The sequence below is a fragment of the Candoia aspera genome, chromosome 6 (genome assembly GCF_035149785.1).
Source record: "Candoia aspera isolate rCanAsp1 chromosome 6, rCanAsp1.hap2, whole genome shotgun sequence".
In the NCBI taxonomy this organism is placed as follows: domain Eukaryota; kingdom Metazoa; phylum Chordata; class Lepidosauria; order Squamata; family Boidae; genus Candoia; species Candoia aspera.
Genome location: NC_086158.1, coordinates 42,469,003 through 42,492,388, shown reverse-complemented (window position 1 = coordinate 42,492,388; position 23,386 = coordinate 42,469,003). Strand labels below are relative to the sequence as shown.

At 37.8% G+C, this 23,386-nt stretch overlaps 1 protein-coding gene across 1 annotated transcript in view; it reads left to right on the top strand.

Annotated features, from left to right (window-relative positions):
• Window positions 1-23,386, top strand: part of VPS8 (VPS8 subunit of CORVET complex) — a 98,374-nt gene that overhangs the window by 23,853 nt on the left and 51,135 nt on the right. The window contains exons 18-28 of the mRNA XM_063306859.1: window positions 599-645; window positions 2,706-2,795; window positions 3,590-3,636; window positions 4,275-4,497; window positions 7,020-7,109; window positions 7,526-7,577; window positions 8,328-8,370; window positions 15,757-15,829; window positions 16,861-16,980; window positions 18,961-19,032; window positions 22,972-23,091. Coding sequence (XP_063162929.1) covers window positions 599-645; window positions 2,706-2,795; window positions 3,590-3,636; window positions 4,275-4,497; window positions 7,020-7,109; window positions 7,526-7,577; window positions 8,328-8,370; window positions 15,757-15,829; window positions 16,861-16,980; window positions 18,961-19,032; window positions 22,972-23,091 — 977 coding nt within the window. The remainder of the gene's footprint in view (window positions 1-598; window positions 646-2,705; window positions 2,796-3,589; window positions 3,637-4,274; window positions 4,498-7,019; window positions 7,110-7,525; window positions 7,578-8,327; window positions 8,371-15,756; window positions 15,830-16,860; window positions 16,981-18,960; window positions 19,033-22,971; window positions 23,092-23,386) is intronic.

Below are 23,386 nucleotides of genomic sequence, written 5' to 3'. Positions count from 1 at the left end.
GTATCAGGCTCTCTTAGTTTCACAAGCATACATCTAGCTTTTTCCCCATTATTTGTTATTTTATGCACTGTACCATTTACTCATCTTACATATGAAGTCACAATCTTCCCCGTGCCATGGTTGTCATTATAAGGTTGTGTATAATGACTTTGGACAGACAAGGCTTTTACATACCACTTTTGAAAGGGCATAAAGTAAGTTACAGTATCTGTTGTGAATAGCTAGAGGTGACTGAAGCAGTTGCTATCTTGTGTGAAAGTTGTAAAAACTAGGAAGGCTAAGTTGTATGCAGCTGCTTCTGAATTTAGCATGCAAAATGTAAATGAATGTATACTGGCTTTGATGATGTATCATAATATTAAAAAGTCCAGTTTCTGAGCTCAATATGGTTTAGAAGGCTGTAAACACTTCCTGAACATAAGAAATAGCATATAAGTTCACTTCCACCATTGTAATTCAGTTATACCTGGATAGTTAGTATAATTATAAAACATTAAACATTTGTTATTATACTTAAAACTTCGTAGGAGGTAATAAGAAAATTGCTTTTGTTTGTACCCTGGCTTTGAAAATTAAAAGACTTTTGTTTTTGAAACAGGCTTATCTGGGGATGAACAAAAACGGAAGGCTGTTACTGCAGATAGAGTGAGTTTTTCTTTTGTTTAAGCTAAACCTGTGTTCAGCTTTAGAATTAAATTCCTTTTGTACGTTTTTTCCCTCTAAGAAATACTTAGGTGTGGGTTTCATTGTGAAAAAGCAAATTTTAACCCATGCAGTTTCCTATAACTGATCCTTATTTGTATAGCCACATCTTCATAAATGATATTTAAGCTATACTTTAATCAGAATGTTGGTCAACCTACTCATAATATGGATAGTTAATAATTTTCTGCATTTTTGTAAACAGCAAAGAGAATAAAACTGAGGCAATAGAGCTTAAGAATGTTTAATCCTGTACTCTCTGAACTTGCTGGCTAGTTCACTGAAGTAGAAAGAAGACTATTCTCTTTCCAAATAATTTATCTTTCAAGTCAGAGGACTGCCTTACTTTGAGAATATTATAAAGGAGAAATATGAGGGGCATTTTTTAATTGTTTGTAATCCAGTCTTCCTTTTATAAGTGGAGGAATTGTCTTAAATTCAGGATTGTCTTGCTTTAAGGTAATTTTAGTATACACCTGTTACAGGAATCCCGTGTACGGTGTTATTTTTGCAAGACTGCTAAAAGTCATTTAGGAGTTGGATGTGAGGTAACGTTGGATTAAATGGAAAAGCTTTAACACTTGAGTATTACTGCAGAATTAAAAACTGAAATAAAGGTGTTTTCCTGGAGAAGTATGTTAATACTGTAGTGCAGTTCCCTTTAGTTATGATTTTATGACTTAATATGCTCACATTCTGTTCAACATTTTTATTACTGGAAAGTAGATTGGGACAATTTCACCCAAACTCCCCAGACAGTTCTGAAATGATTTCAGAATTTTTTTCCCTGAAACCAGGAAGAAAAATTTCCAAATCAATACAGTCAGGAAAAAGTATCTATTTATTTATTACTGCCATTTATATGCTGCTCAATTCCAAAAAAGTCTCTAAGTAAGCTTATTTTTAATACAAAAATAAAATAGAATAACAAGAAAGAAAAGAAAAGATATAAAACATAAAAAAATCAAGAACCACTAAACCTACCAGTCCATGAAAACCCTCAGGAAAAACAGTTGTGACAGACACAATCACCTGCTGCCAGGAAGGGACACACTGTACTGCCAGTCCCTAAAGGCTTCCAGGAACTGCCAGGTGTTAGTGGCTTTCCTGAATGCCAACAGGGTTGGTGCTGACCTGACCTTACAAAAGAGAGAGGCAGCAATAGAGAAGGCATGGCCTTGTGGTCCTTCATTATGTCAATCCTTCAAGGATGGAAATTGAAGGGAAGATCTCCCTCCTAGATCTTATTAGATGCCAATTAGATAATTTTTCCCTCCTCCTCCCAATTCTCATTGGTCCTTTCTAACAGGAGAGGCCAGGCTGCCTCTCTGAAGACCAAGCTTGCTTTTGGCAGATGGATTGTGCTCTTTGATAGCTCTGAACTATCAAGGCTTGCAGTTGTCTTACCCCTGCTGTAAGGAATCTAGCCCGCTATATTTCCCAGTAGGAGAGATGAAGCTGCTTTATTCCTTTTAGCTTCTATAGAAACATTATGTGGGGAAAATGATCTTTATTATTAAGCTCTTTTTGGCCCCTGTCCTTTAGGATCCACTAGAATAAAGTTTCTTGATTAAGTCTCTCTCCTATGGGAGGGAAAGAGGTTTCAGTAGCAGACCTGAAGAGTGGGAATGGAACTGCATCTAGACTTCCGTCTGCACTCAGAAAATTGGTTCCTGCAGCCCCTTTCTTACCTTCCCCATTGGAAATAAAGAAGGGGAGAGGAGCATCCTACTTCTTTTGGAGATCAAGATCTGAGCCAGAAGAAAGTCTGGGGGATTGGTGAATCTTGCCTTGCCTTGCCTTTAGGTCTGCTTTAGTGAGCCCTTGGGAAATAAGTTCCAAATATGGCTCAAACAAAATTCTTCATAGAATATATATGTGTTTATTGGGCAAAAAGAAAGCCAGTATTGTACTGGTGTTTCTGTAGTACTTTTTTTTAATGATAAGTATCTTCTTATACAGTATTAGGACTATAGACATACTCTAATCTTTTGTCTTTATAGATGGTTGAAATTCTTATCCATTGTGCTGATCGAACCATGAAGAAATGTCCTGACCAGGGTAAAATCCAAGTTATGGAGCAACATTTTCAGGTATCATACTCTAAACTTGAAAACCAAAGGGAGTACAGCTAAAAAAAAGAAACAGGAGCAATAATTGATTATCTTCAAGAGGAAAAAGAAATTGTAGCCCTAAGCACTAATATTACTATCACATATGTTTTTTCTGGATCATGTCCAATTCATCATATAAACAGAAAATTCATAGAAGAGGTTTTATAAATATATATAGTTGGAGGAGGATGTAAAAAAACAGAAGAGAATAAAGGGGTGGTAAGAATAGATGCGTACAAACCACAAATTGGATTAATTGTGGTAACTGGTTGAGTTAATCATAGGTAGGCATGTCATATGAATAAAGTCTCTGTATTGTCAGTGGAGAAATAGAGGTTCATCCCTTCTGCTGTGAAAAAAAGTACAAAAAAAATCCTGCAGTCTGTCACTCTGACATAATTTACAAGAAATAGTGCCTTCCTAATTTGTGAGGAGAGCCAGTTTGGTGTAGTGGTTAAAGTACTGGGCTAGAAACTGGGAGACTGTGAGTTCTAGTCCCACCTTAGGCACAAAGCCAGCTGGGTGACCTTGGGACAGTCCCTCTCTCTCAGCCCTAGGAAGAAGGCAATGGCACACCACTTTCAAAAAAACCTTGCCAAGAAAACAGCAGGGACTTGTCCAGAAATTGGATGTAATTGAATGGATTTTTAAAAATTGTGAGAGATCCATCTTCAGTTTTAAGACACACCCTTCTTCTCAGGATGTTGAATATAGCTGTCCTAAAAGATTCAGTGGTATGTGCAAGTAGTTAGATTTTCTGTGTTCTTTTTCAGACTTTGGTCCCTGTCATTGTCAATTACTGCCTTCTGCTTCAGCGGACGTAAGTAAGAGCATGTCTCATGAATTCTGGCAGTTTTTCCAGTATGCTGCATCTGGACTGCAGTCTGTGACAGTCCTCTAGGTGGGCTTAAAAAGAGTGAGATCTGATGTAGCTGTACCATAGCACTTGGAGAAAGGCTTCATGCAATAATCGAGGTGCCCCTTTGAACCTGCTACTTTACCATTGGAAGTGTTATCTGTGCAGGCATGTGCATCTTCATAGAACCTAGGGAGGATGTTAGGGTGGCTAGGCCAATCTTCAAGAGGACATGGTGCTTCAAAGGCGCCTCGTTAATGGATTTACATAATCTTATTGGTTAAGTGTTCTATAGCCTGGCTTTAGGGCAAATGTATCTGTATATGTCCTGCCTACATAATTTTTAATAATAGTGCTACGTTTAGAAATTATTTTGTACAAAATGGCAGGTGACTAAAACAGGCGTCTTATTAAAAATTTACCTTAAAACTTGTATCTAAATAAAGAAACATGTATTTTCTTCTGGATATGTTAAGAACTTGTATCTAAATAAAGAAACATTTTCTTCTAGATATATTAAGAAATGGATTGAAACCAACTCAGATAAGTTAGTTTTTCAGAATTATCTCTGTTAACTTGCCATCTCTTCTTTTCCTCCACAGAGATATTTTATTTGGTCAAATGTATGACAAGATGAGTGAAAATTCTGTAGCAAAGGGAGTCTTTTTAGAATGTCTCGAACCATACATTTTAAGTGATAAATTGGTTGGAATCACAGCTCAAATTATGAAGGATTTGCTACTTCATTTCCAAGACAAGAATTTAATGGCAAACATGGAAGCTTGCATTGTACATATGGATATCACCAGCCTTGATATACAACAGGTGATATATTCTCAGTACTTTATAACATCTTGATGAGTAAGGAGAGTATTCAAAAAGTTCTGTGTTGCATATGTTCCCTAGTGCTATAAAGTATTTGGTAACCAGACACTATGTTTTAATCTGTTAGATTAATCCCAAATCTTATCTCAGGATGATTTGTAGTTATAACAAGAGGAAGCTTGTTATAATAATTCCTTAGTCATAGGAACTTTGAACTTTGTAGAACCTGTGTAATGAAGGTCCAAATAGTACCAGCTGTTTTTCAGGCCTGCTTTGATGAATGCATTAGACCAAATACTACAGATACCTGGTTCCATATATATAGACCTGATGAATGTAGATTATCTAACCCGTAAAGAAAACGATTCAGAGAAGATACAGATTTTAAAGTCATAGAGTTGAAGGCCTTTTTAAAAAGGCTGATATTTTTGATAGGTCTTGAGGAATGGGCAGGATTCACAAGCTATGAATTATCTACTCCTAGCCAAAGGAAGCTCTTTTATCTATTGTATCTATATAAATATTGCTAACAAAGTTTTATTATTTATTTATTATTTATTAAACACATTTATAAGGCCGCCCAACTCATACACAGTGTTTCCGGGCGGCTTACAGAATTAAAATCCATAAAAACACACACACCCCAGCAGCAGCAAACATATTCTTACCAGCCATTTGATTGGCTCCAAAGCAGCTTGGGGTCCCCAGGCCCATTGACAGAATCACACCTTCAGGGCCTTCCAGAACAGGAGCAAGGAGGGGGCCAATCTTATATCTGGGGGAATGATGTTGCAAAGGGAGGGAGCCACTACAGAGAAGGCCCTTTTCCTTGGTCCTACTAGATGTACCACCCTAACTGAAAGGACCCGCAACATGCCCTGCCTCCCCGCTCTGGAGGGCTGGGTGGATGTAACTGGGGAAAGGCGGTCCTGCAAATAACCCAAAGCCATGTAGGGCTTTAAAGGTGATAACCAGCACCTTGAATTGGACCCCAAAGCAAATCAGCAACCAGCGCAGCTCCCGCAAAAGAGGTGACACATGGGCAAGTCTAGACTTGTGCAAAACTGTGCAGACCGCTGCATTTTGAACCAATTGAAGCTTCCGGATACTTTTCAAGGGCAGCCCCACGTAGAGTGCATTACAATAGTCCAAATGGGAGGTGACTAGGGCATGGGTGACCATGAGAAGGGCCTGTTGGTCCAGGAATGGGCATAGCTAGCACATAACATGCACTTTGAGCAGGAGTCATGAGTCCAGGAGAACCCCCAGATTATGTACAGAGTCTGCCTGGGGCAGTGCAACCCCATCCAAGACCAAAGGTCATACCATGAAGTGAAGTATTTATTTATTTATTATTCCAATTTCTATCACCACACATCACCCCCTGAAAAGAGGGACTCTGGGCGGTTTACATAAAATTAACCATTTAAAAGCATCAAATTACAAAGTAAGCAACTGAGATACTAAAATAATAAATATAAATATAAAATCCAAGTGGGAGAGATTACATTTGATAGGGAAGACTCTATGACACCAGCCACCCCCAGGAAGAGCTATTGCCCTTCCCATCCCAAGCAAGGCTGCAGAACCAGGTTTTCAAATCCTTCTGGAAGGTCAGAGCGAAGGAGCCCACCTTCGTGGGCAGAATGTTCCAAAGGGCGGCTGCCACTGCAGAGAAGGCTCACGTCCTGGACCCTGCCAAGTGGAGCTCCCTTGCCAATGGGATCCGTAGCATGCCCTCTCTGCATGACTGGGTGGGATGGGTCGATGTTATGGGGATGAGACAGTCCCCCAGGTAGCTTGGCCCCATGCCATATAGGGTCATAACCAACACCTTGAATTGGACCTGGAAGCAAACTGGCACCCAGTGCAGCTTGTGCAGAAGTGGTGTCACATGTGCTGATCTCAGTGCACTCATAACATTTTGGACCAGCTGAAGCTTCTGGATACTCTTCAAGGGTAGCCCTACGTAGAGTGCATTGCAGTAGTCTATGTGAGAGATGACCAGGGCATGAATGACTGTCCGGAGGGCATCTCGATCCAGGAAAGGGCGTAACTGGCACACAACACGAAGTTGTGCAAAGGTCCTCCTGGCCATGACTGCCCACCTGCTCTTCGAGCAGGAGTCGTGAGTCCAGGAGGACCCCCAGGTTTCGCACTGGTTCTGGGTGGGGCAGTGCAACCCCATCCAGAACTAAAGATGACAACTTCCTGGTTACAGAAGAGCCATTAACCCACAGCCACTCCATCTTACCAGGCTTCAGCTGAAGCCTGTTGTTCCCCATCCAGGCCCCCACAGCCCCCAGGTACTGAGAAAGGGCAGTCACCGCATCACGTATCTCACCTGGGATGCAGATATATAACTGAGTATCATCAGCATATTGATGATAGCTCATCCCATGTTGATGGATGATCTCATCCAGGGGTTACATGTAGATGTTAAAGTATGTGCGGAGAGGCTGATTTGCATACAATGTTTAGCACATTTAAAAATCTTAAACTTTGTTTTGTTTTGTTCCTAGGTTGTCCTTATGTGTTGGGAAAACCATCTGTATGATGCCATGATATATGTCTATAACAGTGGAATGAATGACTATATTACTCCAATGGAGGTAGGAAGATGTATCTTGAATGCTAATTGATGGTTTTGAATTAGGATTATTCTTTTAAAAATTCCTTTTCTTCCCAGTGTAATTAGCTAGAATAGCTTGTAGGGTTCTGTATTTTATTGTTGAGAATAATTTTGTTTTGTGGTCATTGTTATTTAGAGAGAGAGAGGGAGAGAGATTTTTCTCTCTCAGAATAAATATATACCTCTTTCCATCCTTGCAGGATCCTTGATACCTGTTTAAGTTACTCTGTAGGCTTTTCTTTTTGTTTTCTATGTTACTGCCAAGTCCATTAATATCTGTATGTGACAATGTGCAAGAACGTTTTGTATATGATAATTCTCAAGAATGAAAACCAGAAATCACAAATGAATCATTGGTGTGCTAATTTTTTGTCCTCTCCCTTCATTTTTTTTTAGAAATTGTTCAAAGCCATTGCTCATCCACTTAGTGCTGGAAAATCTCTCTCAGGTATACTATGTTTTATCAGTACTTTTTATGTAGAAGGTTTTCTATATATAGAAGGTTTTGTTATATTGTGGGTACTTTTTTTTCTCTAATAACTCTTATGAAGAACCATACCACCCATTACTATTTTTTTATTCAATATATTCTCAGCCCATCGGTTTTCCTTCACTGATAATTGGCTTGCTGTGTCTGAGAACTACTTCACTGGGTAGCTCTGAGAATAACATTTATTTGAGAAAATAACTTTTATATATAGACTTGCATGAGTACCTAATCTTACTCAGACATACAAAAGTAAAATAACTTGCTAAACCTCATAAGAATCACTGTTACTAATTGGAGAAGATGCTGAGGTTGGATGGGCCAATATATAAGACAGTTTTGTATATTTATAACTCATGCACAAGGGTTTGTGTGTGTTCTATTGTAGTATAATACTTAAAAAAAAAAAGAGGATTATATTCTCAAGACTCAAAGCCCTCTGTGTTTTATACAGTGATAGCTATTTACTACATGTAAGAATAGAGTTCTTGACCTTATCAGTCAGGCTTGGAAAGTTGTGTTCTTCATAAACTTTTGGAAGCACTTTAATATTTTCATGCATTGAATTTGGCACAAACATCTCTCAATTTATCAAGTTAAAGAGGTAATAGAATTTTGATTTTGAAACATGGCCTTATGCATACATTATACTTTTTAGTAAATGTGTTCAATTTGAAAGATCATGCACAACTTGTTTATGTTTTTTTGTAGATGAGCAAGTCATTATGGGCAACAAACTTCTTGTCTATATAAGGTATAATTCTTTTAACAACAACATAAATTAAATATGTTACATAGCCATATGAAATAGAAAAATCCTGCTGTGCAGTTTATGCTGATGTAATATTTCAATAAGAGAACCAATTTGGTGTAGCGGTTAAGGCATCAGGCTAGAAACCGGGAGACCGTGAGTTCTAGTCCCACCTTAGGCACGAAGCCAGCTGGGTGACCTTGGGCCAGTCATTCTCTCTCAGCCCTAGGAAGGAGGCAAGGGCAAACCACTTCCTTTTTTTCTTTTAATAAATTTTATTAGGTTTCAAGAGAAGAATAAAAACTACAAAAAAACAAAAAACTACAAAGAAGGAAAAAAAGAACTAAAAAGGTACAGCAACACAAGATAGATTTTTTTTTCCAAATTTACAAAAAGATGGGCGTCCGCAAAGATACAGAAAAATTTCCATAATCAATCTCTATATTAAACCAGAATCACATTATTTCTATAAATCATTCCACTTTGGCACATAATAAAAATTACTGAGTACAGTTACTCCTCCCCCTTATATTAAAATTTTTAAAAAATCATATAAACCTCCTAAACATCTTTCTCCCCTCCAAAAGATAACACATATTTAATTATTTCCTCCCTACCACTATTCTGTACATTTCTGTCTACTAAAATAAGAATCAAATTAAAAAGCACATAGATTGTCTGTTATTATACTTGATAATACAACAATTTTAGTAATCTTAATAAACCCAAAAAACAAGGACAATTCAAAACAGTAATCTTAAATCAAATCCCTAAAATGATCCAGATGAACACATTTTTACCCTAATAATCTTAATCCAAATCTTTAAAAGCAAATGACATCAATCAGACCCTTAAAGCAAACCAGATGAACATTCTTCAACCCTTATCCCACTTCAAAATAAACCAAGTTACATATCCCCACAATGTGCACAGAGCTTTTCTCTTCAAAGAATCAAACAGCCTGACTGCCCCCCTCAAAGATTCCAGGTTCTTTACATGACATTCCACCAGAAGGTCAGTTTCACTTGAGGCTTGCAGATCTCTCTCTCCCTTAAATTTCTCGAAGTCCACTATCCAGTCTTCATCCAGCATCTCAATAAAAATCCCAATCTCACACTTAGAAGAAACATTTCTATCACTGTTGAATTCCTCAATTTCATCCACCACATCCCCAATCTGATGGCACATTTCAGACCTCATATTTTCCATGATGTCCTGAATATCTTGCATAAAAGCTTGGTAGAAGACAGAAGAAATCTGTTTAAAATCTTGGTGGAAGTCAGAAAAAATTCCTCCATATCTCACATAGTAGATTATGGCACTCCTTGGGAGCTCAATCAGCGAAAGTCAAGGATATGAAAAAGTTCTGAAATGTATTTACACAAGTGAAAGTGAGATAAACAGACAGTTCCTAAGGGGGGGAGATGGGCAGTGATAAAATTCAATGAATAAATAAAATAAATAAGGTAAAAACAGAAAGCTGAAGGTTTAAATCAGCTGATTCAGAGTGTAGGAAAATACTAATATCTTCAAGTTTAATACAAAAATAGTAACAGGGAGACAATTGTTTACTCTCAATCCTCTTTTATATTTGGAAGGAGAACAAAATCCAAAACTTAAAAAAGATTTTTTTTTAAAAAAGTAATCCCAAAAATAACGATAAGCACCAAGACAGTCAGCTTCTCCTTGCTGTAAAAAGCCTCTCTTAGGGTACGCATACTTGAAAAAAATATATAAATTGGTGATTTAGAAATGGGGTGGCCAGTCTTAGTGTCCCTTTAAGGGTACAGCGTGGCTTGGAAAGTGATGATGTCCCCGCCTCCCAGCTAGCTCTTACCAGTCAAACGCGATTGCTGTTTGCAATCTTCTGGCTGCAAGCAGCCATCCAGAGGGCAGATGGGGTGATTCCAGGTGTTTTCCTTTATCCAGAAAACATTTCTGGACTTCAGGAGAACCTGCCTGAGCCTAAAAAAAGTTGCCGTGATGTCAGCTCCGCCCGCTAAGCCCACGGGCACGGCCACTCAGTCCACCATTCCCCACCGGAAGCCAAGGGCAAACCACTTCCGAAAAACCTTGCCAGGAAAACTGCAGGGACTTGTCCAGGCAGTCTCCAAGAATTGGACACGATTGAAGAAATCTTCCTTCCTTCCTTCCTTCCTTCCTTCCTTCCTTCCTTCCTTCCTTCCTTCCTTCCTTCCTTCCTTCCTTCCTTCCTTTTACTGGGGTTGTATGTGTGTACTCCTAACAGTGTTATTGTTATGATTGTTTTAGACTGAGCTGCCCATGGTATTGTATGATTTTAACTGTTTCTGTTAGTTTTATATCTGTAAGCTTCCCAGAATCTACTGGAGTGTATGCCTATAATGAATTTAAATAATAATAAGTTCACAATTAAAAAATAACACTGGGAAAAACCCAACACTGGAGCAATTCAAACAACCTCCTGTACAATAATGATGCCATACCATTGGTAAGCACTGACTACAGGAAAGCTTCATAAGAAAATGAACATGAAAACAAAACTCATCACTGTGTTATGCTGGTGATGATTTCAGTGATATATAACTGTCTGTCATACTAATAACTTTATAGTCATTTCTGAATGGAGATGGGAAAGGGAGTCTGCAAAGATTCTGAGAGGGAAATACCTTTTTCCTTTAGTTATTCCAGGCTAGTCTGTTCAACATGCTGTATTATTTGTGCCAAGAGACTTTTCATGGTAGTTCCTACCACTAAAATCATAGCCTATATGTTCTGATTGTGCATGGCAGAAAGCTAAGGAGAGCAAGAACATGGTCTTATAAGCCTTGATTAAGTAATGGATTGCTTGACAGGATTATATACTGCTACAGATGTACTAGGAATGAGTGCTTCATCTTTCACTGACACACACAACAGTATAGAGCTGCAGGCTGTGTCTGAGATAATAAATTCCAATCCAAGTTTCTGTCCTTTTTCTGCTGATTATTTCTGTACCTTTGTTGGCTGAATTGGGAAAAAAAAAAAAGTTACACTAACAGAATATCTTGGTGTGTTTCTGATGACATGCAGCATGCAGTCCTGGAAATGATATTATTTCTAGCACATGACACTTGGTTGAAAGGTTAAATCTCTGTCAACCTAACTAGAGCGCCAGATGGCACTATTAATTTGCTTATTCACTGACCATTGCTATTAGCTATTAAAAATATTGATTGGATCCATTAGTAAATAATTAATGAATCAGTAAAAGCTGCTGAATCAGTCTCTGCATATTGGTCTAATAATAGGATTGGAGAAGAGGGGATTCTGTACAGGTTCAAGGTTAAAGAAAATAGCTAAAATTAAAATTATGCAAATCTGATGATATTGTTGCTATGATCGAACTGCCTCTGTCTTTGAACACTTTTGAGTGAACTATTCAAAGCCCTCTATGTTTTATACAGTGATACCTATTTACTACATGTAAGAGTAGAGTTAGTTTTCTTGATCTTATCAGTCAAGAAATTTTAAATGAATTTTAAATGAATATAGTAGTAGCTTAGAGATGCAAATATTTGTACTGAAGATTTTTGTGTCTGGTTGCATGTCATCTTCTAATGGTAAAAAACAATTCCAGTAATATTTGGATTCTTCAGCAAAGGATCGTTACCTTGTCGTGGTGCTGGAGCTTGAGCACCTCAATGATGCCATGAGCTAAACCGTGAAGGGCCACCCAAGACGGGAAGGTCATGACAGAGAGGTCAGACTAAATGCGATCCCTGGGGAAGGTAATGGCAACCCACCCCAGTATTCTTGCCGTGAAAACTAAATGGATCAGTACAACCAGAGATATGTCGGTATACCATCGGAAGATGAGACCCCCAGGTTGGAAGATGGTCAAAATGCTACTGGGGAGGAACAGAGGATGAGTTCAACTAGCCCCAGACGTGATGACGCAGCTAGCTCAAAGCCGAAAGGACGGCTAGCGGCCGACGGTGCTGGTGGTGAACGGCGAATCCGATGTTCTAAGGATCAACACACCATTGGAACCTGGAATGTAAGATCTATGAGCCAGGGCAAATTGGATGTGGTTGTTGGTGAGATGTCAAGATTAAAGATAGACATTCTGGGTGTCAGTGAACTGAAATGGACTGGAATGGGCCACTTCACATCAAATGACCACCAAATCTACTATTGTGGACAAGAGGACCACAGAAGAAATGGAGTAGCCTTCATAATTAATAGTACAGTGGCTAAAGCAGTGCTCGGATACAATCCAAAAAACGATAGAATGATCTCAATTGGAATTCAGGGCAAGCCATCTAACATCACAGTGATCCAAATATACACCCCAACCACAGATGCTGAAGAAGCTGAAGTAGAGCAGTTCTATGAGGATCTGCAGCACCTACTGGACAACACGCCTAAAAGAGATGTTATTTTCATCACGGGACACTGGAATGCTAAGGTGGGCAGTCAAATGACACCTGGAATTACAGGTAAGCATGGCCTGGGTGAACAAAACGAAGCAGGACATAGGCTGATAGAATTTTGCCAAGACAACTCAATGTGCATAACAAACACTCTCTTCCAGCAACCTAAGAGACGGCTTTATGCATGGACTTCCCCAGATGGACAACACCGAAACCAGATTGACTACATCCTTTGCAGCCAAAGGTGGCGGACATCTATACAGTCAGTAAAAACAAGACCTGGAGCTGACTGTAGTTCAGATCACGAACTTCTTCTTGCACAATTTAGGATCAGACTAAAGAGATTAGGGAAGACCCACAGATCAACTAGGTATGAGCTTACAAATATTCCTAAGGAATATGCAGTGGAGGTGAAGAATAGATTTAAGGGACTGGACTTAGTAGATAGGGTCCCGGAAGAACTATGGACAGAAGTCTGCAACATTGTTCAAGAGGCGGCAACAAAACACATCCCAAAGAAAGAGAAAACCAAGAAGGCAAAATGGCTGTCTGCTGAGACACTAGAAGTAGCCCAAGAAAGAAGGAAAGCAAAAGGCAACAGTGATAGGGGGAGATATGCCCAATTAAATGCAAAATTCCAGAGGTTAGCCAGAAGAGATAAGGAATTATTTTTAAACAAGCAATGCGCAGAAGTGGAAGAAGACAATAGAATAGGAAGGACAAGAGACCTCTTCCAGAAAATTAGAAACATTGGAGGTAAATTCCAGGCAAAAATGGGTATGATCAAAAACAAAGATGGCAAGGACCTAACAGAAGAAGAAGAGATCAAGAAAGGGTGGCAAGAATATACGGAAGACCTGTATAGGAAGGATAACAATATCGGGGATAGCTTTGATGGTGTCGTCAGTGAGCTAGAGCCAGACATCCTGAAGAGTGAGGTTGAATGGGCCTTAAGAAGCATTGCTAATAAGGCAGCAGGAGACGACGGCATCCCAGCTGAACTCTTCAAACTCTTGCAAGATGATGCTGTCAAGGTAATGCATGCTATATGCCAGCAAATTTGGAAAACACAAGAATGGCCATCAGATTGGAAAAAATCAACTTATATCCCCATACCAAAAAAGGGAAACACTAAAGAATGTTCAAACTATCGAGCAGTGGCACTCATTTCACATGCCAGTAAGGTAATGCTCAAGATCCTGCAAGGTAGACTTCAGCAATCCATGGAGCGAGAATTGCCAGATGTACAAGCTGGGTTTAGAAAAGGCAGAGGAACTAGGGACCAAATTGCCAATATCCGCTGGATAATGGAAAAAGCCAGGGAGTTTCAGAAAAACATCTATTTCTGTTTTATCGACTATTCTAAAGCCTTTGACTGTGTGGACCATAACAAATTGTGGCAAGTTCTTAGTGGTATGGGGATACCAAGTCATCTTGTCTGCCTCCTGAAGAATCTGTATAACGACCAAGTAGCAACAGTAAGAACAGACCACGGAACGACGGACTGGTTTAAGATTGGGAAAGGAGTACGGCAGGGCTGTATACTCTCACCCTACCTATTCAACTTGTACGCAGAACACATCATGCGACATGCTGGGCTTGAGGAATCCAAGGCTGGAGTTAAAATCACTGGAAGAAACATTAACAATCTCAGATATGCAGATGATACGACTTTGATGGCTGAAAGCGAAGAGGAACTGAGGAGCCTTATGATGAAGGTGAAAGAAGAAAGTGCAAAAGCTGGCTTGCAGCTAAACCTCAAAAAAACCAAGATTATGGCAACCAGCTTGATTGATAACTGGCAAATAGAGGGAGAAAATGTAGAAGCAGTGAAAGACTTTGTATTTCTAGGTGCGAAGATTACTGCAGATGCTGACTGCAGTCAGGAAATCAGAAGACGCTTAATCCTTGGGAGAAGAGCAATGACAAATCTCGATAAAATAGTTAAGAGCAGAGACATCATACTGACAACAAAGGTCCGCATAGTTAAAGCAATGGTGTTCCCCATAGTAACATATGACTGCGAGAGCTGGACCATAAGGAAGGCTGAGCGAAGGAAGATCGATGCTTTTGAACTGTGGTGTTGGAGGAAAATTCTGAGAGTGCCTTGGACTGCAAGAAGATCAAACCAGTCCATCCTCCAGGAAATAAAGCCAGACTGCTCACTTGAGGGAATGGTATTAAAGGCAAAAATGAAATACTTTGGCCACATAATGAGAGGACAGGACACCCTGGAGAAGATGCTGATGCTAGGGAGAGTGGAGGGCAAAAGGAAGAGGGGCCGACCAAGGGCAAGGTGGATGGATGATATTCTAGAGGTGACAGACTCGTCCCTGGGGGAGCTGGGGGTGTTGACGACCGACAGGAAGCTCTGGCGTGGGCTGGTCCATGAAGTCATGAAAAGTCGGAAGTGACTAAACAAATAAACAACAGCAACAACAATATTTGGATTGCTCGTTGAAATTTGTTTTACATACAAATGGTTTGTGGGTAGATATGTGAACAAGAACTATTTCAAGAAAGGATTATCTTATTTTTCTCTGTTTGCTGTTTTATTATGTGAGAATATACATCTGATACTACTTCACAAAAGTAGAGGTTATACAATATATAAACTAATAGCAGACTGTTCTTGAGTGCCTATCAGTACAGTATGCGTATTTTGGCTATAAATGCTATTAGCAGTCCTGAAGATCCTGAGTCTGTAGAAATAATAGTTTAAGAAAACCTTTGTGGGCAAAGCTTTCTCAAAGTAAGTTAACTTATGACTGGTCAAGTTTAGGGGACTAAGAACATTGGCAGTGAGTGGAGATACAAAGAGCTGTGAGAATCAAAGTGCCTGGAAATCTGAACAAGAATGTTTCAAATGTGAGTAACCAGAGAAGTAGCAAAGACAAGGACGTAGAGGGTCTTTCTCATCTATATTAAGGCTCACATAGTAAAACCAATTGTTTAACATGGTGTTGTAGCTCTTATTGTCTGTATTTCCTTACAGCTGCTGTTTGGCAGGCCGAGCTTATCCATTGGGCAATATTCCCGAAGATCTGGTACCGTTAATTAAAAACCAGGTGAGTTTTTTAAAAAAAAATCTATAAAAATCAGAGAAAATGTACCCTTAAAAAAGAAAAAGTTGTACGTGCTGATACGTTTGATGAGAAATTAACATTTCTTAGAGGTGTAATTTGTGGTACTTCTTCTTTCCTCTATGACTGAATAGTATTCTTTCTGACCCCAGTTATCACAGCACTAACGGTCTTCTAAGCTTAACCTTCTAATCTGCTGCTTGATGTTTAGAATTGTATCATATAGAAACAAGATGCTCTGAAACTACATGATGCTTGAGGGGCAATACTGCAGAAAGCATGAGCAGGGATACAGCACATTTTTAAAAATACAAAATGACAATTTCATCCAAATGGTCTATTTACATCTTTTTTTTTACTTTCTCTTTTTCTCCTTTTTATTGTATTATTGTAAATCTGAATACATTATATTGTTTCAACACAATGATATTTGTTCCGTATTAATTAAAATGATTAACATTCTATTGTTTAGATAACTTAAAGTATTAGAAATAAAGAAAAGAGAAAGAAATATTCCATCAGTATTACTTACATTTTAGAATACTGATATTACAAGCATAAAATTATTTGAATTTTTCATACAAAATTGAGTATAACATTAGAAACATTCTATTTATATCTTTTTCTTATTAGAGAAACGTATGAATGTATGAAATGTTTGATTTGGAATAAGTCTGCAATAAACTTAATAGGCTTGAATTATGGAATGTTTTGTGTGAATACCGAATTGAAGATTGGTTTAGTGAATGCGCTAAGAGCAATATATAGTAGAAGTAAAGCAGATGGGAAAATAAATTAGATGGTTAATAAATGTTTCAGCATTGAGCAGGAAAACTAATGTAAAAAACCATAAACTTCTTGTCCAGTGATTCATATTTAAAAAAACAAAATTCACTAGTGTTGGAAAATTCATTTCTGTTTCTTAAGAAAAATTCCTGGAACTGATGTACTTGGAACTGTTAATTCTGATATTTATACACAGATTGAGCAAAATATATATTCATTTTACATTTCAGGTCTTCGAATTCCTCATCCGTTTGCATTCAGCTGAGGCCCCTACAGATGAAGAAGTTTACCCCTATGTACGTACGCTGTTGCACTTTGATACACGAGAGTTCCTTAACGTTCTTGCACTGGTAAGTGGAAATGCTTACAAAAGCATTTTGTAGAGTGTCTCATCATCTCTTCCATAGGTTTAAACAATGGTGGACAATATTTTGGCAACTAGAGACAATTATTCCTTATAATACTGAGGATCATGGTGGGCACGGTATCATAATATCTTCCAAATGGAAATTGCTGAATTTTTAGAGTGGGTTCATACAAAGTTTCAAGGAGGTGGGGACCACTTTTACCAGTATTGTGAATTACCTTACTCCTTGCTTGTCTTTAAAAAAAACATAACAATGTACCATCTTCCCCAACCTGGATATTTTCCAAATGTGTTAAAGGACACATTAAAACAGCATGACCAAAAGGTGGGAAAGATTGATTTTAACACATGATAGGCTGGTGTTTTTGAAAACCGGAGGCTACCCTGTCATTAGATACAAGAATAGAAAAGAGACAGTCATGTTCTTTTAATTATCCTTTTTGATATTCAAGAAGAACTGATTAAGTCTTAGAGATTAAAGTCTCTAAGAGCTTGGAGGGATGGGACAGAAGGATGACATTTTTCTAGGTTCTTTCATGTTATTTTCATGAATGTACATTTTCTATTTGATTCCCTCTCTCTGATTCAATATTGTCTTTTACCATGATTTCCCCTTCCTGCAAGTAACTTACAGGACAACAGACAACAACATTATCCTTTGTAAATGTATATAGGTCCTTAATTGGGGCAAGACAAGGAAGTCCAGAGGAGAGTTATGATGCAGTAGCATTGCATCAGGCACAGTGGGATGGGACCTACTCTCCTTTGCTTACAGCTGCTACATGCTTTGCTTCTCCCCCAAAAGAAGAGTGAGGATAACATGATAATTAGGATAGGGAATCCCTGCCACTGAACCATACAGAGATGGTATCTAATTCTAGCCTGCACTACCTTCAACCAATTCTGTATCTCCAACTGTCTGCCAGTTACTCTCAGCTTCTCCATTTCACCAATAGTTGATACACTCTGCATATCTGAAATTAGTTTATTACTAACACATAGCATCAAAAGAATATTCTGATTAGCTGTGATGCAACCCAAGGATTTCACAATTCTAAAGACTATAGAATTATATATTAGGATATAACTACATTTTCATCAGGAAATATTTATGGCAAGTTTTAATTTTCTAATTCATTGTTTGTGTAAATTATTTGTTCATTTATTATAAGCTGGTGCCACATTTATGATCTAAAAATGTTCCTAAATGTCTTATTGAGCCTTCCAAAAAAAGGAACAATGTATCACAGAACAGATGTTTCCAAAAACAATAGCTAAACTGTGTCTAGACCAAAGGCTGACCAAAACACAGATGTCTTCAGAGCCTTCTTAAAAGAAAATAAAGGAGTGGCAAGATACAGATTTCTCCCATAAAATACACGGGAAGAAGCTATGATATACATACATTTTGGGAAGAAACTACAGTTAAGTCTGAATCAGCCACCCAAATCTGCTCTTTTCTAACCTCAATATAGCTGCTGAAAATCTATAAATAATGCCTTTGAAACCTACCTTGGGGGCAGGCTCACATATACAGTGGGTCCCACTCTTCTTCATGAGTAGCTTTGCAATAACTTTGACAAACATACTTTGGCTATAAGATTGTATGCAACCCTTTGGATTGAATGGAAAATGAAAAAGCAAGAGTTAACCAGTTGCTCTTGTTAATAGTTACCAAACAGTGTTGAATGGTTTCTATGCAACCCAATATATGAGTTCATATCAACTTGGCTTATAAGTTCTTTCTTAGTTGGAGGCCATCCATTGTTGCCCCTGATTCAGACATAACTGTAGCTTCTTCACAAAATTTATGTATATCATGGCTTCTTAAGCCAAGTTTTTATTTTGAATGCTATGGTGTATTAAAAAAAGGTTTGTTGTGCTGCTGCATCTTTGTCTTTTATGTTCCATTTTATGGCAATTTTGCTTTTTTTTTTCCTTCCAATGTTGTTTTCTGATAAAGACGTTTGAAGATTTTAAGAATGACAAGCAAGTTGTGGAGTATCAACAGAGAATTGTGGACATATTACTCAAGGTAAATTTCTTTTGTTTTAATGGTGAACATAGTGAAATATGGATGACCTTTGGACTACAGGTAGTCCTCAACTTACGACTATTCATTTAGCCACCATTGGAAGTTACAATGGCGCTGGAAGAAGTGACTTACGACCAGTCCTGACACTTACGACCATTGCAGTGTCCCCTGTGATCACATGATCAAATTTTGGGCACTTGGCAACCAGCAAGTATTTACAATGGTTGCAGCGTCCCAGATCATGTTATCATCATTTGCGACCTTCCCAGCCAGCTTCCAACAAGCAAAATCAATCAGGGAAACCAGATTCGCTTAACAACCATGTGATTTGCTTAATGACCATGGTGATTCATTTAACAACCATGATAAAAGGGTCGCAAAATCGGGCACAGTCATGTGATATCTCACTTAATGATTGCATTGCTTAGCAACCAAAGTTCTGGTCCCAATTGTGGTCGCAAGTCAAGGACTACCTGTATGTAATCTTCTATTTTAACCCTAGCATCATTCAGAACACTTTTTAAGGAAATGGGTAACAGGACTGCACAATTTGAGCACCAAAGCATTAAAACAGCTATGTCCTCTGGAAGTAACAACACTGAGATTTCCAGAGGAAATGGCTGCTGTACTGCTTCAAAGAAAGTGCTTTGTTCACACCACGGCACTTTGCAGAACAATTGTTTACATGCTTTACACAGCCCTAGTAAATGTATGTAGGTATGTATTCAGCACCCCATGCTATTGGATTCCAGACAGCTAAACTCCAAAAACATTTAAAAACCAGTTCCAATTACAATACCAAGATACAATTTATCTGTTATGTACTGTAGCTTACTTACTAGTAAGAAGTACTTAGGTGGACTTGCTTGCTCATCTTTACTTTGAAGTACTGAAGTAAAAAACATTTTCTACATCTTATTTATTCATTGTTACCTCATTATTTCTTTTCAATAAAGTATACTTTTGGTTGATGAAAACATGAACAGACTATGCTTATTAATACTTTATTCTTACAAATGTGCAGTATTGCCTCCGATCTGGTTGACCCTAACTGTTCCAGATGGCATCTCCATAAAACAGCCATGCCTTTTCCCGCTTGACTTCAAACTCTTATCAACCATATCACTGACAGGGCAGCTGTGGAGAAAAATTGAATAATGACGAACTACTGTATGTACTGTATGTCACCTTGAGCTCATGAATGATAGGTGGGATATAAAGTTAGTAAATATAATTTTTCAGAATCTGCACAACCCAGGAAAAGGTGAGACCCTTTTAAGGAGCTGACATCAGGTACAGTGAGGGTGCACATTTCCACGTTTCCAGTCAAAATACTTTACACCTCTTCTAGTCTGAGTTGGTTTACTTGTTGGTTCCACAACTACATATGGTTTTCCTTATCCCTTATGAAAATATAACGTAAGCATTTCAAGGTTTTGCTCCTTAAAATGTAGACATAATTATTTTGAATAAGTAAATAATTATTCAGAAAGTCAATGAAAATGGAGTGACAGAAGTATTGTGTGATACGATCCCGTTTCTTTTTTAGTTATGCTTCCCTCCATTGATGGGTAATTGAGAAGCCATTTTCAGGTGTGATTTGGATAGTTAAATAAACTGTTTCCCCAATAAATCTATATTATTATAACATTTAAATGCTAATGGGAGGGATGAAAAAGTGGTGCTGTTGGCTCAGAACCTGAATAGCTTTGCAGTGAGTGCTAAATAGACTTTATGATACAATGAGGAAAGTGGATTGAAAATTGATGTATTGAAGACCAAGAGGGTCTAACAGGGAAATGGAACAAATAATTTTAAGTTACACACAAACATGAAGAAAAAGGAGAGGTTGTTACAAATTATTCTAAAGTTTCATTCAGCGGCACTCTTTCTCCTTGGCTTCCCCTTTCAGTATAGGACATAATTGGATGAGTTCTTGATCCTCTTCTCTCCATTCTTTGTTTTCTCTTGAAAAACTGTATTTTTATTTTGGCTTCCAATATCATTCCACAAAAGAATCCTTCTGGATCTTTATGTTCTCTCATCTGCCCCCTCTTTCTCTGTAGCATTTCCAAAGATCTTACAACTGATAATACTCCTCAATGTCAGTCAATAGAAAGAATGTATTTTCTTTATAAATGTAAACACTTCCTTTTTTTGTTGTTAAATCTTTTGTTTCCCAATAAGTGAAAAACGTATGCACGAGGGAAGGTTGTTTTTAACTTCAGTCAGATAGCAAGGACGAGTGAAATTTTATTCAGAATTGTTGTGACAGTACCTTTTCTCCCTAGTCTACAAGAATGCTACCCATTTGTCTGTTTCTTTAAAAATATGGGCAAAATGCTTCTAAAAAAAATTATGATGAGAACCAGTTTGGTGTAGGGGTTGAGGTACTGGACTAGAAAACAGAGACCATGAGTTCTAGTCCTCCCTTAGGCATGAAAGCCAGCTGGGTGACTTTGGACCAGTTATTCTCTCTCAGCCCAACTCACGTCACAGGGTTGTTGTGGGAAAAATAGGAAGCAGGAACATTATGTACTCTACCTTGAGTTACACAAAATAAAGGTGGGATATAAATCTAATAATAATAAAAAAAATGATGATACCACTGGAGAGAAAATTGTTAAAATGTAAAATAAAAATAAATGTATGTTAGAAGAAGTGAAAAGATTGCAGGTGTGTCCTCATGGTGGCATTACAATAATATTTCAGTTAAAAGGCCTATCTTGTTCAATGTCCCCCAAACTACATTGTCTTAGCTTTTGTGTTTCTTCAAATTTTAACCAGATTGTATGCCTGTGTGTGCATGTGTGCATATTTTGGTGACATTGCAGAACCACTTGATGGAAATGGTAAGGTTGTCGACCATCCCAGGCCGACTGTTGCAGTAAGATTCAATTTCTAGCAAATAATCTATTGTTCGTATTGTATGCTATTTTTTCCCACCTTTATGTTCATGTAACCCAAAATTCTCTTGTTCACATTATTTCTCCTCTCTCCAGGATACAGCTATTTAACATCTATAATCTTAAAAAACACTGCTGACCTTACTGCAGCTATAGATATCTATTTACTGTATTGTTTTTGCCATAGCATGCTGGTTACCATGTAGAATGCAAATTGTTCATTATATCCATATCTCTAGGTATGATAAATAATGACCATTCCACATGATTACATCCACATTGCTGTTATGTTAACGATTAGAAATTGATATACAAAAACATAATTAGAAGATTTAGTGTGGTATTTATGAAATATATTATTAAATTCTATAACATTGTATAAGTAATAATAATGTTTGTGAAATGTAAAATGCATATAATATCAAAATATATTCTGCATAATAAAGGAATAGGTATAAGAAACATGTGTATATGTGTATTACAGCAAATTTCGATTTGTTGTAAATGAGTTGAAGAAATGTTGTGCTTCAAAAGATAAAATGCTTGGTTGCTCCTTAGTGAGAAAAAATTATATTTCCTCCCCTATTTATTCACTTCCATCTCCTGTCTACCTCTTCCCACTGTTCAATTATTTATGGTCGGCTGTTGAATTGTTTTGTAGATAGTTCAAGCAATACCCAGTGCTATCCCACTGATAAGTTCAGAACAATGTCTCTGTGACCTGCAAGATAGAATAACACTGCTTCTTTTCAGTGATGCAGCTATATCTGCTTACAGTGATAAGCTTTGGGTGAACATCTCCTTAGAAACCTTACACAAATTAAAATTTCCCTTTAGAAATTTTGGCTTGGTGGATCTGGGAAGACACAGTAATTAAGTTCTGAAATTTTTAAATTACTTTTTTGTACCCACTTTATCTGCTAACTACTAAATACTGTGTTTTGAGTTTTGCTGTTCTCTGCATCTCAGGTGAAGGTATGTACTAGCCTAATAAATTGAGATTAATACATTTATCTGTTTTGCTCCCTTCTAGGTTATGGTGGAGAACTCTGATTTTACCCCATCACAAGTTGGATGCCTCTTTACTTTCCTTGCACAACAGCTTGCTAAGCCAAACAACACATTGTTTGTGAATAGGATGCTATTTGACCAGGTAACATGGAGAACTGTAATTGGGATGGAATGGAATTTTTATTCTAAAATGAGTAAGATCTTCTACATTAAATTATAAAACAATTGCACTGAGTGTGATGGCATCTAGTTTGTAATTCCTCTATATACTGTTTCAGAAATTTTGAGATAAATTACAAAGATTTGAAGGCAATGATTTTACAAAGGATATGTGAGAGAACTAGGAATGCTTAGAAAGAGTAAATAACATGTATTGATTTCTTGATGCTGAATTTGCACTTCACAGCATTAAGGTGTTTTGGAAACTGGACTCCTAT